The 19,255-nt window shown below is 35.1% G+C and overlaps 1 protein-coding gene, 1 long non-coding RNA gene and 1 other non-coding gene across 3 annotated transcripts in view; 2 read left to right on the top strand and 1 right to left on the bottom strand.

Moving 5' to 3' along the window:
• Nucleotides 1-19,255, bottom strand: part of LOC144372935 (transport and Golgi organization protein 1 homolog) — a 90,086-nt gene that overhangs the window by 17,554 nt on the left and 53,277 nt on the right. Inside the window, exon 8 of the mRNA XM_078036131.1 lies at nt 18,702-18,847. Within this exon, the coding sequence (XP_077892257.1) occupies nt 18,702-18,847 (146 nt within the window). The remainder of the gene's footprint in view (nt 1-18,701; nt 18,848-19,255) is intronic.
• The window catches only part of LOC144372936 (uncharacterized), a 92,396-nt gene that overhangs the window by 38,739 nt on the left and 34,402 nt on the right, over nt 1-19,255 (top strand). The gene's annotated exons all lie outside the window — the stretch shown is intronic.
• LOC144372938 (U6 spliceosomal RNA) lies at nt 15,570-15,676 on the top strand. Its single transcript, XR_013432759.1, has one exon. It is a non-coding gene; the product is annotated as a U6 spliceosomal RNA (small nuclear RNA).

Raw genomic sequence — 19,255 nt, 5'->3', positions numbered from 1 at the left:
CTCAATAGAAACAGCATTCCTAAAACAACAGTCAGAATCATAACCAAGTGAGAATTTAATAACATTCTGGTTCAGGAAAATAATTTATAGGATTAAAAATAAGTAAAGGTTAACAAGCCTTTTAAATTTAATTGGTAGTGATATTTCATAAATAGCCTCTGACATAAAAACACTAAGATATGTACCTTATTTCACAGTAAAGATGTGTGTGTGTGTGTGTATGTGTGTGTGTGTATACTCAAAATCATTTACTTGACAATTCTAAATAACCAGGATAAAGTCTAGAAACAATGACTATTCAAAAGAAATCTGAGGATACAATATTAAAGGCATAATCTTTGTACTAAGATATGCCACTTTCACTCACCAGAAAACATCTTAGAACTCCAATTTAAATTTGGCTATTGGCTGAATTTAGAAACTAAGAGGCTACATCATCTTATTTCTGTAAACCACTAAATATATAGCAAGAAATCTGAAAGGAAAGACTGCTAGAAGAAAATGCACAAGCAATAAGAGAAATGACAATTAACATATTCTGGAAAGGACAAAAACAATCGTTTCCAAAAAACAGCAATAAACTACCTGATAATAAAACCTAAGCAGAAATTTTTTTAAAACATCACTAAATTTCTTTGTAACTTAGCATATTACTTTTCCTTTCAAATGTTATAAATGGTGATGGGATACCCAGATGTGTCCATGGATCATCCATGGGATCTTCGTAATAGGAAATTGCATTCAGAAAACTCCAACACAGAAATAAATGAACATTTCTTTAATGTCATAGCCTTGCTAACCTTTTACTCAAAATGACAACAGAGGAAAATGGGAAGTAGCATAAAAGCAGTCATCTAAGGTAGGGACTAAAGTTCCAAAGTCAAATGCTGAAACTGAGGAGCAACAAGCTAGGAACCACATCCCACATAACCTAGTGAAAAGAGAAACAGGTACCAGGGTTCTTGAAATGAAAGAAACAAGAGAGAGAAATATAAAATGTTTTCATGTTTTTCCCTTCTCTTTATCCTTCTATTTCCTTTTTACTTTTAGCTGAGAAAAAGTTCAATGAGATTAGAAAATTCCTCACAGGAATCCAGGCAAACGATTCTTCTATTTAAGAAGGGAATACTTTTTAAGAGATTTTACACTCAATTGTACAAGGAGAGGAAACTTATCTTAACAATGATATGTCTGAAATAATTAAGAAATCAGAAAAAGAACACTCAGATTTGAAAAGATTTGTATCCAATGCTTTTGGCCTCTTTAACTGTTAGGCTTTTCATATGCAAAGTCCATTTACCTAAAATAATTTTCTTCCAATTATGTTAAATAACTATGAAACAGAATGACCTACAGTACAAACATAAGTATGTTTAAGCGCATATACACACACACACACACACACACACACACACACACACTTATACATATATGTACACACATACACAGAGATAGACTAATTCTGCTCAGAAAAAAAAAAAACCTTAATGAACAAAACATTTAATGGATTTTTGGACAACACATAATCTATACTTCCAAATAAAAAGGTATTTTCTGTACATATGATCAAATCATAAAATCTGGGAAAAATTTATATAAAAGACTGGAAAAATTATCTCATCTCCTTTTTCTCATTTTACTGTATTTCTTTGCAGCATTTCCCCCTGTTTGTATGTTTATATTAACATACAGTTCATCAACATTTAAATCTTAGTTTCTGTTTTTTTTTCCCACTTCACATTTAATTGTGAGCATTTTCTGTACCTCAAAGCTTTGAAATAAATAAATCTGCCTACTATTCCACTAATCGAACATACAATAACCCCTAAATGAATTATGTTGTGCTAAGTCTTCAATCTAATACACTGTTCCATTGAAAAACATTACCAAAATCTTCAAAGCATAGTTATTTCTTTAAGATAGATTACTAGACATATATGCTACATGAAAGGATATTTATCTAACCTATCCCATCTTTTATCCCACTTTTAAGACTTCTGATACATATGAAACTACTGGTCAGGATGGCTGTAAGAATTACCAGTTCTACCAACTGCACCCACACTAAATTATTTTATAATGTTAGTTTGACTTAAACCACTATTTTGTGTTTTAGCAACTGAAAAAGAAAAAGAAAGGGGGGGGCAGTGACTATATAAAATAATCCTTGTGCTTATGTGCTAAGGTATAAGTAAGTTAATTTACTCACAAGAGCAGTTCTCCAAAAGAAAATGACAAAGGATACAATCCCAAAGAAAACAGTGAATACTACAGGCTTCCATGGTAGTCCATAAAAATCAGGCCCAGGCTGAGTATCATCATCAGGCAATGTAGTAAACAGCTTAAACAGACAAATTAGAAGAAATGGGAAACCTTAAATTTATAACAAAACAGTCACAAAGAATCATGGCAATTCTAAACCAACCTCCTCATCAGAAATCCACCTCCTCAATATTTTCCAATAGCTTCTTCAAGAGAAAGAATACTGGTAGTCTCATATTTTTTGTTCGCTTCCAGTGTTTTCAAGTATAATGAATCTAAATACTTTTTAAAAATATTTATTTATGTATCTTTAGTTTTAGGGTGGACACATTGTTTTGTTTTTATATGGTGCTGAGAATCGAACCCAGTGCCTCATGTATGCTAGGCAAGCCCTCTACTGAACCACAACCCCAGCCCGAATCTAAATACTTTAAATTGAGCATACATTTCCAGTTTGTAACAGGCCCTATATCATCACATTATCTAACACCTGGCTAGAATCCCTCTGTATCATTCTTTTCTCTTAGATAACCTGGTTTTTATAATTTAAAAAATTCATTTAAGACAAAACTTAAATATATGAAAGAACTAATTAATTTTATGGCAACAAATAAAAACAATGACGATATATGTATAAGATTTTAAATCTTACTTCCATTCCACTCTTATATACAGATACGTGACATGTAATTTCAGACAACTCTTGAAAACTGGCTTAGATAAACTTCTCTGAATTTAACATCTTTCTATAAAATTCAGAGCCTAATTTTAAATGGTTGCTCAAAGGCAGTGCAGTAAACACCTGCCTACTCTTCCCTGTTTTCACCGCCCTCTACACGTAATATGAGATAACTGTCACTTGGGCCCAATTCCCCAGCAGTCTCCTTAGGGAAAAGACCTGTAGTAACATTAGCTGTTTGGATTGTTGGCTGCATTTCAGAACATACCATGAGGTTGTCACCTCTATTCCGTCAAAAAAAAAGTGCAAGTGGGGAAAGCTCAAGTACACTCTCACCGGCCTTGCTTAACCATACAGTCACGTCCTGCCTGCCTTGGGCCTGACACACTCCATTTCTCTGTCGCCATGACAGTCAGTGCACCCACTCCGCCAGAACTCAGCCACCCAACAGGGGTCCCAGGAGCTCTGGGTCCCCCAGGGAAACAGTGACAGAAGGCACAGTGGCAGGTACTGAGTCCATGGTGTAGGGACAGCTGAGTGGAAGCGACGCTTCCCTGCAGAACAGCACAGGACACTCTCTTTCACCGTTTCCTACTTCAGTAGGACCCAGCGCAGGGGGCGGGTACTGGGAGTTAACTTTGCCTTCCTCCACCACAGGTGCTTTCCGCCCAAGGCACTGAAACCCGTCATCAGAGGAAGCCCCTGGGTGGACTGCAGTGAGCAGACAGAGGATGCCGAGGGGCGTGGCTGGGAGCGGGAAGAACCAACTGCGGAGCCCGGCGGGGGACAGCGCCAGTAGAGCCAAGCGGAAGAGTCCAAATGAAAGGACTCCAGAAGGAAAGAGGCTCACCTGTCCCCGGAACTGGGAGAGGACCGGAGATTTAGAAGGCCCTGGAGGAAGCCAGGGAACTAGCAGAAGGGGATTATAGGCAGAGACTAGGAAAAAGGAGAAAGTCAGGCCTCCCAGCCCCTCCCAGAGCAAAACCCTTTTGTCAACGTGTTGAGACACCAGGTACCTACCTGCCCCAAAAGTGCAGACAGAAGAGGAGAAGCTTCTCCTGCTCCCTTCTAAAAGACTACTGCTCGGACTGGGCTTTCCTTCCCTGCTCACTCTAGTCTTGTTACTTTCTCCAATTGTGGATGACACTCTTTTTAAAAAGCCTTACCCTAAGGAATCATGTCATTATCACCCCAAGCCGGTGGCTTCATTTCTGGATGCCACATTTTAGGGTTGCATGACTTTTGGAAAAGAACAGAATCATGAATAGCCAGAAAAGCACGTGCTAAAAATTGAAGAAACTGGGGACATTTAACTTGGGGAGGAAATGAACATCTGTGGATCTTTAAAAATCTGTCGTCAAGTTGAATATAGTCAATTCAAAAGAACAAGAATAAGCAGGAAAGCACTGAAAAAGAAGAGCAATGAAGGGTACAGGGAGGGTAGACTATATAATTAATTCATGTACCCTCGTCCAAGCCCAGGAATACATAGAGATTGTGGGACAGAATAGAGAATCCAGAAACAGAACCAACTGGACATTTGGGGTACAATAAAAGTTAGTTTGGGGAAAATAGACTTTCTAATAAGTAGCGTTACCACATGGAAAATTATAAAATTGGATTTTTCTCTACTTATTCAAAAGATAAACTAAAAATGGATAAGAAACATGAATGTAAAAATAGAAAATAAACAAGTACTAGAAAATATTAAGTGAAATTTTCTATGTATTATGAGTGGGCAAAACCTGCCTCATTGAAAAAATCTTTCCTGGCTGTATCTAAATCTGCTACACACACACACACACACACACACACACACACACACACACACACACGCAGTTTGACAATGACAAACTGAGAAAAAATATTTGCAACATATTATTGTCCAAAGAATCATGTTCCTGAAATATTAAGAACATTATAAATAAAATGGCCAGCAAACCTATACAAAAATGGGCTGAAGAAATAAACAGATCTCAGGAAAAGAAATGCAAATAGCTATAACATATGGAAACATGCTCTGCTTATCTCATAATGAACAAAATACAAATTAAACCACACCAAGACACCATTTCTCACTTGCATTGGCAAGATTCAAACGTTTGACAACATACTCAGTAGGTGAGAGAATGTGGGGGAATACAAATTCTCAGACACTGCTAATAAGTATACAAAATGATACAACCCTTATGAATGAGATTTGGCAACATCTCCCAAAACTGCTTATATATTTACCTATTAACTCAACAATCCCACTTTTTTTTTAACTTTTTCAGTGCTGGGGAAGGGTATCTTGGGCAAGTGCTCTACTGCTGAGCTATATAGTCCACCAGCCCTAACTTCTAAAGATACTGGGAATACAACAACAAATGTTTAAAACTTGTATTTACAAAACTATGTTATTCAAGCATTAATTATAACAATACAAGATGGTCACAAAAGGCTGAAACAACCGTCATCAATGAAAGTTGTTGAATAAACCAAAGAAGAAAGAAAATAATTTTAAATACTGCTAAGAGCTGGTTTCCGGAATACATTTTTTAAAGGGTTTTTTTTTTTTTTTAATCTTATTTTTTTTTGGTGGGGTTCTTTTTTTTGTCTTTTTTGGAACTGGGGGTCGAACCCAGGGCTTTGCGAATGCAAGGCAGACGCTTTGCCACTGAGCTACATCCCAGCCCCGGAATACATTTTTTAAAAATGAAGTAGAGAAAAATATTTATAGAATACTATTTGTATCTTAGAAAGTGAAAAAAGATGATATTCTTATAGCTTTGAGGTAAAACTGACATGCAATAAATTACATGTATTTAAAGTGTGCAATTTGATGAATTTTAACATGAAATTATGAAATCACCATTATAATCAAGATAATATACACATCCTTTACTTCCAAAAATATTCTCATTCTCTAGGTAATTTTGCCCTTTGTCGCCCTTCTTTCTTGCCCCCCACTTTCCCATTCCTCCAGCAAAATGTCTTATCTTAATAGATTGCTTTGTATTCCTCAAGTTTTATGTGTATGGGATAATATATTGTATTTTCTATGGCTTCTCTTATTCAGCATAATTTGAGATTCATCTACATCAGTTTATCTATCATCTATTTTTATTGCTGAGTAGCATTTCATTACATGTACATACCACAATTTGTCTATCATCTATTGACAGACATTTGGATTTTTTTCCAGTTTGGGGCTTTTACAAATAAAATAGCCAAGAACACTGATATAAAATTCCTCCTATTGCTATATAACTTATCTTTTCTTTGGAAAAGAATGGTTGGATATGACTGGTGTATGTTTACCTTTTTAAGAAGGTGATTCTACCACTTTATATCCCCACCAGATGTGTACCCATCCAGTTCCTCCATCTCTTCTCCAACCACTCAGCACAATTGTCTTTAATATTAGATATTTAATAAGTGTGTAGTGGTAACTCTTATGCTTCAAAATTGCATTTCCCTGATAATTATGTCAAGCATTTTTAATGTATTTACTATCTGTTTATCTTCTTTGATGAAGTGTTATTTTACAGGACTATATTTTTTCGAATGCGTTCTAAGAGTTCTTCATATATCCTTGATGCAAGTCTTGATAAATGCTTTACAGTAATTTCCTCCCAGCTTGTGTTTTGTCTATTTCATTGACTTCAAAGTGTATTTTGAATTACAGAGGTTTTAGTTTGATGAATCCCACACTGTCAAATCCTTTTTAATGCTTTTGTTGTCAAATTTAAGAAATCTTTGCCAAACCTAAGTTCAACAAAAATTTTTCTCTTATTTTTTTTCCTAGAGGTTTTGTAGTTTTGAGTTTAATATTTAAGTCTGTGAGTTAATTCAGGTATCTAATGCAAGGCATGGATCAATATTTTGCATATAAATATGCAGTAATTTCAGTACAATTTGCTGAAAAAACTTTCCATTCTCTACTTGTCTTTCCATCTTTGTCAATGACTGTTGCCATATATATTGTGTATCTATCTCTGAATTCTTGGCTCTGTTTCAATATGTTTTGTCTGCAATCCTGATTACTGTAGCTTTAGAATATTTTTTTCCTGTTCGTATGGTACTAGGGATTGAACACAGGACCTTGCATATGCTAGGCAAGTCCTCTACCACTGAGCTACATCCCCAGCCCTAGATTAAGTCTTGAAGCCACATATTCTAGGTCTGTTGCAATCAGCTTGTCATTTTCTACAAAACTCTGCAGGGATTTTGATTGGAATAATGTTGACTCTGGTGATTAAACTGGGATGAATGGACACCTTAGTCTTCTGACTCATAAATTAGGTATATCTCTCCATTTAGGTTCTCTTTAAATTCTATCAGCAATATTTTATAGTTTTGAATATATACATTTTAGTTTTTGCCACGTTTATGTTTAAATACTTCATATTTTTATTCTATTGTACATGGAAATCTTTAAAATTTCAATTTCTAATTATTCATTGTTAATATATAGAAAATATAATTGCTTTTAGATGTAAATTTTATCTGTCTACCTTACAATAGCTTTTTTCTAGATCATACCAGATTGTATCTATATATATTCATGCTATCTGAAAAGAAAGAGAATTTTATTTCTTCCTTTCCAATCTGAGTGCATTTTATTTCTTTTTCTTGCCTTAGTATACTAGCTATTTCCTTACTGCACCCCAGTACAATGCTGAATAGATGTAATGAGAGTAGACATCTCTGTTTGGTTTCTGATCTTGGGGAAAAGTATTCAATTATCAACCATTAAGTATGAGGTTAGCTGCATTTTTCAGAGGATGTTTTAAGCTCCCTTCTATTCCTAGTTTGTTGTTTGTTTTTCTACATCAATAATCAATGCTGAGGGGCTGGGGTTGATACTCAGTGGTAGAGCACTTGCCTAGCATGTGTGAGGCAATGGGTTCAAATCTCAGCACCGCATATAAATAAGTGAATAAAATAAAAGTCAATCAACATCTAAAAAATTTTTTTAAATAATAATCAGGGCTGATTTTTTTTACATGTCGATGCGATTTATTGTCACCTACTTGTACATGCACACAAAATAACAATATAATTTGGCCAATATTACTCCCCAACATTTCCCCCCTCTGCTATATTTTTTAAATGCTTGCTTTGTATCTCTCAAGCTAAACACAAAGATTGTGCTTTTAGGTACATCAATGTGGTAAATTTCATTGATTTTCAAATGTTAAATAAATTTTGGATTCTTGACATAAATCCCCATCATCCGTCTAGTTTTTGTCTATGATGTATTTTCCTTTTACATATTGTTGTATTTGACTTAAATTTTTGTTTAGAATTTCTGTACAGATTCATTGGAGATCCCATGAGAGGTATGTGGTTTTCTTTTCTTATTATATCTTTGTCTTGGTTTGGTGTAGTGATAACACTGGATTCATCGAGAAATATTTCCTTGCTTTAATATTCTACAAGGGTTTAGTATTACTACTACTATTAGGAATTAGTATCATTTCTTCCTTACAGGTTTAATTGGATCACCAATAAAGCTATCTTGGTCTTATATTTTTTTCTTTGTAGAAAGGTTTTTACCTATACCTTCAATTTCTTTAATAGTCAACAAGGTTTATGAAATTGTTTTTCTTGAGTGAACTTTTGCAATTTGTGGCTTAAATAGAATTTCTTCATTTCATCTAAATTGTCAAGTTAATTAACATAAACTGTTCATAATATCCCCATTATCAGTCTAGTATCTGTGAAATCTGTAGTGATATCCCTTCTCTGATTGCGAATATTGGTAACCCGTGTCTCCTCTTTTATTTCCCTCACTAGATGTTGATCAATTTTATTCATCATAAAGAACTAGCTTTGGGTTTCATTGATTTTCTCTTATTTTCCTTTTTTTTAAATTTTACTGACTTATGGTCTTTATTATATCTTTTTTTCTTGCTTACTTGGAGATTAACTTATTTTTCCTTTTCTAGTTTCTCATAGTAGGAACTAAGTCAATGACTGGAGACTTCTTTTTTAATAAAGCTATCTTGGGCCTGGTAGTGCTATAAATTTTCCAATAACACTTTAGTGACATTGCACAAATGGATATGTTGTTTTCAGTTTTATTCAACTCAAAATATGAATTTCTTCTCTGATTTATTTGACTCAAAAATTATTTAGAAGTGGGGGCTAAGGTTGTAGCTCAGTGGTAAAGTGCTTGCCTTACATGTGTGAGGCACTGGGTTCGATCCCCAACACCACATAAAAATAAATGTACTGTGTTGTTCATTTATACCAAATATATATATATGATAGATAGATACAGATATAGATATAGATATAGATATAGATATAGATATAGATATAGATATAGATATAGATATAGATATAGATATAGATAGATAGCAGATAGCAGCCTGGCACTTAAGTTTTTAAATATTTGAGAATTTTCCAGATTTTTCCATTATTGATTTCTCATTTTATTGTGTTCAGAGAATAAACTTTGCCTGACTTTGAATACTTTTATATTTACTGATAATTTTTTTAAGATCCAGAATATAGTTTATCTTGGTAAATGTTCCATGTGCACTAAGCTCCTTGGGGGTTTTCTATAAATGTCAATTAATTTCAAATGGATGGATTGATTATGTCATTCACACTTTCTACAACCTTACTTTTATTTTTCGTTTTCTGCCAATTGCTGAGGAAAGGATATTGAAATCTCTAAATGTAATCTATAGGACTCATCATTTTCCTCATAATTCTATCAATTTTGATACTTCATGTATTTTGAAGGTCTAATATTAAAAGTACAAGCATTTAGGTTTATTATATAATCTTGACTGATTCGTTTATCATTAGGAAATAACTTTCTTTAGTCCTGATGATATATTTTGCCCCACAACCTCTTTTGGTTTAATGTAGCTACTCCAGATTTCCTTTGACTAGTGTTTAACATGAGATATCTTTTTCAATCATTTTAATTTTGACTTCTTTGTGTCTTTCTATTTACAGTGTTATTCCCTTAGACATCTATTTGGGTCTTGCTTCTTTAGGCAATATGACAATCTCTGTTTTTAACTGATGTATTTAGATACTTTCCACTTAATAGGATTACTGCCGTGCATAGGTGTAAGCTTAATATAATCTTCTATTTGTTCCTTCTGTTCTTTGTTCTTTTTCTTTTCTTTCTGTCTTCTTTTGCAGAAATACCACTATCGGTATTTTTAGTGATTCCTCTATTGGCTTATTAAGCTATAACTCTGTTTTCTAATCTTAGTGCTTCAGGGTTTAGAATATACATCTTTAATTTGTCACAATCTACCTTCAGATGATACTATATTACTTCACATATTCAATAAGAACGTTACAATAGTTACTACCCTTCTGAGATTTATACTGTTGTCATGTATTTTACTTTACGTGTTTTCTAAGTCCCATACTACACTGATATTTGTCTTCAAACAGTCAATGACTTTTTAAAATGTTCAAATAAGAAAAATTATTTTAAATATTTATGCACACAGTCACCATTTTCAGTGTTCTTTACTCCTTTATTCCATTATTTCCATCTGCTGTCTTGGTGCAAGTGTAGGTGAATTCTTTCAGCTTGTATGTCAGTACAAGTCTTCATTTTAGAAAGATATTTCACTGGGCATGATATTATCGGCCAACATTATTACTCTTCAAATATATTAAAGGTATCACTCCACTATATTCTCTTATGCCTAATTTCTGACAAGAAATCTGATATCATCCTTAGTTCTTCTCTACATAAATGTCTTCTCTAACTGCTAAGATTGCTCTTTATCACTGGTTTTGAGCAATTTATTTATGATATAATATACCTTGATATAGCTTTATTCATGCTTTTTGTACTCTAGTCCCATTTAATATCTTGGATCTGCAGATGTACAGTTTTCACAAATTTTTGGCCATCATTTCTTAAAATATTTTTCTGAATACCTCTCATCGCTCAACTTGAAACTGTCCCACAGCTCACTGATGCTCTGGTTCACTTTTCTTTAACAGAAGAAATTTTCCCTGTTTCATTTGGGGTACTTCTCCTGCTATGTCCTCAAGTTCACTAACAATTTCATCACAATGCTTATTCTGGCATTAATCCCATCCACTGTGTTTATCATACATTTTCAGCTCTAGAAGTCTGATTTTCTTAAAATATATCTTCTATATCTCTTTTTACCTTTTTAACACACGAAATATAGTAGTAATGACTTTTTAAAAAATGCCATTACCTCATTCTAACATCTCCGATAGTTCTCAGTTGGCTTTGATTGGATGATTCTTCTCCTCATCATTGTGGATTGTATTTTTCTTGCTTCTTTGCATGCCTGGTAAGCTTTGATTCGATGCCATACATTACGAATTACTATTCTTAATATTTCGTATACAATTAAATTACTGGAAACAATTTGATTCTCTTGGGTCTGAATATTTGTTAGGTATGACATAAATTGTAATAGTCAGTCCGAGGTAACACCCTTCTGATTATTCTACCCAACTTCCTTAGATAGTTTTTTCCAGGTGCTATTCTGGTCCCTGTGTTAGGACCTGTTCCTTCTAATCACTTAAGATGGTTTCTCTGACTTGCTAAGCAGTTTCATCACACTTATGTGCAGATCAATACCCTGCTGAACACTCAGAGAGCCTTTCACAGATTTCCAGAATTGTCTCTCAATGTAGCAACCTTCTTTTGGTACTCCACCCTGTGAATTCTAGTCACTTTGGTTTTCCTGGAATCTCAGCACCATCTCTCAATTCATGGTATCCTCTGGTTCTGCCTGACTTCCCCTTCTTTGTCATGGCTTGGGAATCTCTTAACATAGTAAAAGCTGGGGCAACTAAAGAGCTCATAGCATTTGTTCTTTATGTTTCCAGAATCATTCTTTGTTGCTTGATCTTCAATGTTACTGGATCTTAAAATTTTATATGTTTGTGGGGTTTTTTTCATATTTATTTTAATTGTTTCAGTTGGGAAGGTGAAGCCAGTACATATATAAAGCTATCATAGCTAGATGTAAAAATCATTTGCTTTTCTTTTTCTTTTTATGGTGCTGGGGATTGAACACATGGCCTCATGTATGGTAGGCAAGTGCTCTACCACTGAGCTGCATATCCCTTTTCTCATTTGCTTATTTTTTTTAATAGCAGAATGCATAAGGAAATAAATTTTTAAAGTTAACTATAAAAGAGAGTAACATCAGGGTAGACAGAACTGGGACAAAAGCTAGAGTTCTTTCAAAATCAGGCAGGAGAATCACAAGTTCAAAGCTAGACTCAGCAACTTAGCAAGTCCCTACGCAACTTAGTGAGAACTATCTCTAAATAAAAAATAAAGAGCCTAGGTATGTGGCTCAGTGGATAGGAGCCCTGGGTTCAATCACCAGTACCAGAAAACAGAAACAACTTATTTTCACAAATTAACTTTGGCTCTTCTAAATATTTAAATAATTGTAAAATAAACAAAAAAATCTTTAAAAATTAACACCTAAATATTGAAAGCAAAAATGAAACAACCTGTGATATCATGTTGGTGACAAACCACAGAAATGAATTATTTCAAACATACCTTAGTGGGATATAGCTTAAAGACAAGAGAATTTCATTTAATTTCAGGAATACATTCCTGAAAGTATTTTAAACAACATAAATATAGTCGTGTGTTGCTTAATAATGGGAATAAATTCTGAGAAACACATCTTAGGCAATTTCAGTGTGTAAACATCATTGAGTATACTTATACAAACCTAGAAAATATAGCCATTTCCACACGTAGGTATTCATATATGGTATATCATCGCTTTGGGGATAAAAACCTATAAGATATTATTATACTGAATTCTGTAGACAATTGTAACATTGTAAATGTTTATATATCTAAATATATCAAAACATAAAAAAGATTAAAAATACTAGGTGACAAGAATTTTTTAGCTCCATTATTATGGACTAATGACCAAAATGTCATTAAGTGGCACAAGACTGTAAACAATTATATTGATGTCATTGAAAACTGGAACTCCAACATCAGAGAAAGAAAACACAGATCTAAGATAGATGAAGTGAAGTAAAATCTCTCTAGCATACTGAATTTTCATGGGAATTATCTAAATGACATGATCAAAAATCCCCACATATTTCTGAGCTTACAGAAATATGTGGGGATTTTACTTACTAAAACGGCTTACAAATGACAGTCAATTTGAGCAATAAGCAATCCTAGTACTTGGAATGTAGCCTCTAAATATCATTTCCTATTGAAAGAAACCAAAGTTCTTTTAGAGAAATAGTTCCTTCAAGGTCTGGACAGGGAATGTTTAAGATGAACTTGGAACATCTCATACTTCAAAAGCAAGGGAAACAGGTAAAAATGACCACTAGGTGGTGGCAAAGGGTCCCAGGAGCCAAGATAAAGAGGCTTCTACAAGGCAAAAGGGGGAGAAATTGAGCATCAGGTAAGAACAATTACTATTCCTAACTGGATTAAACACACCAAATATTTTTAAATGCATGACATCATATTGACTCTTAAATAAAAGTTAAAAAGATTTCAAAAGCCCCTTTGGGTATCATTTGATAATGCTAGAATAATACCTTACTATTCTGAAAAGTGTTTAAATGAAGAAAAAGAATCAAATGTTTATCTCCTGCCTTAACTATACAAACCGAATATCTGTGTAAAGAATAATCAATCATAGCCAGGCGCTGTGGCACACACTTGTAATCCCAGTAGCTTGGGAGGCTGAGGAGGGAAGATAGCAAGTTCAAAGTCAGCCTCAGCAAAAGCGAATTGCTAAGCAACTCAGTGAGACCCTGTATATAAATAAAATACAAAATAGGGCTGAGAATATGGCTCACTAGCCAAGTGCCCCTGAGTTTAATCCCCAGTACCAAAAAAAAGAAAGAATAATCAATCATAAATTTTTATTTGTATAGGCATCCCAACCTTTAAATGAAGAAAGAAAAATCCCAGCAATTCAGACCATTGCTATTTTGCAACCTGTAATATATTAGCAAATCTCACCAAGGTCACTGTTGACTAGTAGTCAACATCAAAGGAGAGGACATGCAGATGTCAATGCAATATTTCCTATTAAGTTTTCATAAGAAACAGAATTGAACCTAAACCTGACTACCAATTTCCAAGAAATATAAAGCAACAGAGAGAGGCTGAGGTTGTTAGCTCAGCACTTGCCTACAATGCATGAAGCCCAAGGTTCAATCCCCAGCACCACCAAAAAAAAAAAAAAAAGGCAATAGAGAAAACAGGTTAAATTGTTGTACCAGGGGGATGTCATTTATTCACCCAAAGTACAATATATCCTAGAAGTCCCAGAAACATATTTTTTCAATTATTGCAAAAAATTACAAAAAAAAAAAGAAATCAATAGAGAGTAACTTATATGAGACTTGTTCTCCCACTGAAAGCAACCAGAAAGTTGGAATATATATATTGGTACCAGGGATTGAACTCATGAGCACTTGATCACTGAGCCACATCCCCAGTCTCAGCCCCATTTTGTATTTTATTTAGAGACAGGGTCTCACTGAGTTACTTAGCACCTCATTTTTGGCTTTGAACTTGTGATCCTCCTGTCTCAGCCTCCCAAGCCACTAGGATTAAGGCATGTGCCATCATGCCCAGTCAAAAAAGATTTTTAAAGAGCTATTTTTCAGATAGAAAGCCACAAGGAACATGCAACTGTCACCCCTAAGAGCAGGAGAACAAATAGGTGAGCATTCTACCTGGAGGCACCCTCTAGACCTCAGTTTGAAAAGGGGAACACAAATGGGGCACAAGAGACTCACTGAGGAGAGAGAGACCAGAGTTCCAGGAGATTAAGCAGCCAAAAATATGTAGAGAAAACTACCAGAAACATGGGAGCCACAAAGAAAAAGAGTTCCAGAAATCTGCATGGAGGTGGTCTTCAGTTTGGGGCTACGTTCTAAGCAGTACCTGTGAGGGCCAAAAACAACTATAAGCTAACCAATCCCACAGTTGGCACTGAGCTGGGAGAAGTCTGGATTCCAGCTAGCCAGAGAGAGTTGACGTACAAAAACAGTATGGTCAACAAGCTCATGAAGAAGTATTTGATCCTGGCATCATGGCACATATCTGTAATCCCAGCAATCAATCCCAGGTTGAGGCAGGAAGATCCCAAGTTTGAGGCTGGCAACTTATCAAGGGCCTAAGGAAGTTAGTGAGACTCTATCTCAAAAGAGAAAAAAAAGTTCACTCAATATCATTAATTATCAGGAAATAAACTCACAAAGACATACCCACTAGAATGGCCCAAGTGCTAGTGAAGATGAAGTCAAGTGGAAGTCTCCTAAATTGCTGGTGGAAGTATAAAATGATTGTGGTCATTTTTTAGCATGGCTTGACAGTATCACATAAGATAAAAACATACATTAAACGTAGGAGGCAATTGCACTCCTAGATATGAGTCCACTTATAGTGGCATATATATGAAACAGTACTGTAGGAAAAATGAATCTATAGTTTTAAAAAAAAGTTACCAATGGTTGCCTGGAACAGGTGGTGAAGGCACTCACTGGGAAGGATCCCAAGGAAACCCCTTTTCTAGTGAATAAAAAACTGTTCTATATCTTGATTATGGTAGTTTTTACATGGGTATCTACATTTGTTAAAACTCAGAGTGTGCTTGCTTTGGCAGCACATATACTAAAATTGGAACAATACAGAAAAAATTAGCATAGTCCCCAAGCAAGGATGACACCCACATTTGTGAAGCATTCCATAGTTTTGTGGAACCAACCCTTCAGCAGATAAATGGATAAAGAAACTGTGGTACATATATGAAATGGAATATTTCTTATAGCATTAAAAGAGAAAAAAATTATGGCATCTGCGGGTGAATGGGAATATCAGGTTAAGGGAAGTAAGCCAATCCCAAAAACCAAAAGCTGTATGTTCTCTCTGAAAGTGGATGCTGACCCATAGTGGGGGTGAGGTGGGTGGTAAGGGGCATGGAAAGAATGGAGGAACTTTGGGCAAAGGGGAGGTAGGACAGGTGAGGGGGCAGAGGGATAGGAAAGATGGTGGAATGAGATGAACCTCATTACCCGAGGTACATGTAGGACTACACGTGTTGTGTACAACTAGGAAAAGTTTGTTCCATTTATATACAATGAATTGAAATGCATTCTGCTATCATGTATAACCAATTAGAACAAATTTAAAAAACTCACTGATATTGGCTATCAAGGAATTACTGTTAAGTTGTGTGATGGCCTGTGGGTTCATTATACTATTCTCTATGCTTTTCTTTAAAGCTTTTCTAATTAAATTTATTTTTAACTATTACATAGAAACAAACATTATAATTATTGAAGTAGGTAACATGACATTTTGATGCATGCATACACTATGTAACGTTTAAATCAGTTAAATATATCTACCTCCTCAAACATCATTTCTTTATGGTAAAACTTTCACAATCTTTTCTTCTAGTATTCTAAAATATACAGTATGTTATGGTTACCTATAGTCCCCTACTATTCTCTCTGCTCTTATTTGAAAGTTTCCATGATAAAAATACTAAAAATAATTTTTAAATTAAGATATAACTTCAAATATTTGAAGGATTTCTATGTAGAAAAGAATTCAATTTTATAGAGGAAATCATGTGGAGGAAAATTTGGAGTCAATACAAGGATGAACTAGACAACAGAAGAACATATAGCCTTGTAAGAGAGTGACTCATGCTAGGAAATACTGGTGTACAGGCCTCATAACTATTCGTCAGGGCCACAGTAAAGAAAATAATAGCAATGAGTGAGAAACTAGACTAACAGCCTTCCAAGGTTTCTTCTAACACTAAGATTCTGCTAGGATTCCATTGATCAATGAATCTGATTGGTGCACATCTCCCAAACACATCAGAGCCTATTACTCTCCAGTCCTATCAGATATCATACTACTTGTTTAAGATTTTACATTGACTTGTTCATAATTTTTGCATATATTTGTTAAGTCCTTTTCTTAAGGCTTTCAAAAATCACAATCATGCCTTACACCTGTTAGAGTCTTTTAGTCCTCGCACAATGTCCTTTACATACTGGGCCATCAAAATGCCTTTTTGAAATCTCCTTTCAAATCAGTCTCCTAACATTGTGCCTCTTCTTTGCCACTCACGTCTATGTCTTACCTATCACCGTACAATCACTGACCATACCTGCACCACATTCATGTCCCCTGACCTAGACCTAGAGGAGGGCTCTGTGCATACCTAAAAATATGAATAAAGAAATCCTTCCCATATCGTGAGGCTGTTAACTTTCTAAGTGATGCTGATTCATTCTGATAATCAAATTATGACTGTGGAAGACTGCTTTAATCACTGGAAATATCATTATTCTAACTGCCTGGCTCATATATACCCCTTACCCAGGTGGCTGCCACCATCATGAACAAACATGGAGCCAACTGAAAAATGATTTGTTTCTCCCCACCACATCTTTTCCACCCTGGTGGTCTTTCCTCCCCAGGTATTCATTGTCTTTATACCACCTTCTGACTGTCTACATGAGAATTAGGGCGTGTGTAGGGGTAAAACCCTTCAAAATGCCTGACACCTCACCAGACATTTTACCTTGTCAAATCATTTAATTCTTATGATTGGAGTAAGCATTATCTACATTTTTCAGATGAGGAAAACTTTTTTCAAAAGTTTAGTTATTTGCCCAAACGTCTAAATGATAACCTTGGGATTTGAAACCAGATCTACCTGGCTTCAAAATCTATACATTTTACAAGGAAAACAACAACATCATCTTTCTTACACAAGCCTTGAAATAACACAACCTATAGGAAACAACTTCAGTTGAGGAGGATTACTGTCACAATGGCCCTAGGACCATCTTATCCTCCAACTCTAAAAGCTTTCTCATTCCTATAATTAAAATCTAAAAGTCCAATATCAACAAATACCAATAGGGGGGAGGTAAGTCCTAAAATGCTTAGATAAGCTTCTAGACAGATTAAATGTCTTGTTTGGATCATGATTTTCTTTAGAAAGATCAGCCTTAAGTGACTCTTTCTAAGAAACAGATCTAACCTAATTCCTTTCATTCTTAAAACTTTCTAAGGATCCCCACTATTAATGGTCTAATGCTACTTTGGCTCATGACTTCCTTTAAGATTTGCTGGCCTCTCCAACAGGCCCATCCCCCTCCAACTTCACACTTTACAACACCAACTATTCACATTCTCCTGCCCTCCCCAAATATCCTTTCTTCATGTTTCCATTTCTCTGAACACATTTCTTCTGACTGCCAGCTTCCCCCACCACCCCAGCCTGTCTAATCAACAACAAACCACATGTCAGACTCCTGTTTGCCTTTTGCCTGTGCTTCAAACACATCTCAACCACTTTCTGACCTTACTGATCACCCTTCCAACCATAATAAATGCATTTATGGACAATAATGTTCTACCATCGAATAAATACCTCTCTTTCTGCCATTATCTTACTGTGTTTCAAGTGAATGCTGTTATCTCCCTGCCAGAATGAAAGGTTCTGAGGGGAAGAACCAAGTTTTTACAGGTGTGCAAATGTCCAGCCTTGGTAGACAGCAAATCTTCCTCATGTGCTAAACCAAGTAGCCATTAAAGCCACACCCCTATGGCTTTTGTTTCAGGAGCTATCTACTCAAAGGGTCAAGAGTCATTTTCATAAAGACATTTTAAGTTTTTCACTTCATGACCAGAAGCCACTTAAAAACTAATAAATAATCAACATTCTAATTGAAGAAACTATGTCAAACTTACCATCTTAGACAAATAAAGCAAGAATGAATATAACAAGAAAAGTATGTTGTCCAAAAGGGTGGCATCTGCTGGCTCTTCGACCTTTATCTCTAGTTGGTTTTCTGTATCAGCAGCATCAACAGGAGTACCTTCTGTTATAAGTAGCTCTAAAATTGAAAGGGGAAATTGCTATTTTATTTTATGCTATAGAATAAGAATTGTCTCTCTTCAGTTTCAATATTCATCGAGTATTTCACTAAATATATGAGTCACAGTGCCTGGAATATGTGGCTCTCCTAAAGACAATTAACACAACAGAGAAGAAAACTTCAAAATCCTAATTAGAGCTGTCAAACCCTTCAATTATAAAATGAACAATCTCCAGTCTACTCTCCACTACTTCCATGGCCATACAACTGCTACCAGAACAATATTTACTCAAGGAAAATTTTTAAAACCAGAGATATATAGATAGGGTCACATTCAAAAAACATGGATTTAGTGCTGGTGAAACTTTGTGTTTAAAATTTTAGGAAAGCTGAAAGAGAGGGAGTCTTGGTTTGCAGATTTGCAGG

Source organism: Ictidomys tridecemlineatus, unplaced genomic scaffold, assembly GCF_052094955.1.
Source record: "Ictidomys tridecemlineatus isolate mIctTri1 unplaced genomic scaffold, mIctTri1.hap1 Scaffold_195, whole genome shotgun sequence".
NCBI lineage: Eukaryota > Metazoa > Chordata > Mammalia > Rodentia > Sciuridae > Ictidomys > Ictidomys tridecemlineatus.
The sequence above is the reverse complement of the archived record's forward strand: the minus strand, read 5'-3'. Positions and strand labels throughout refer to the sequence as shown.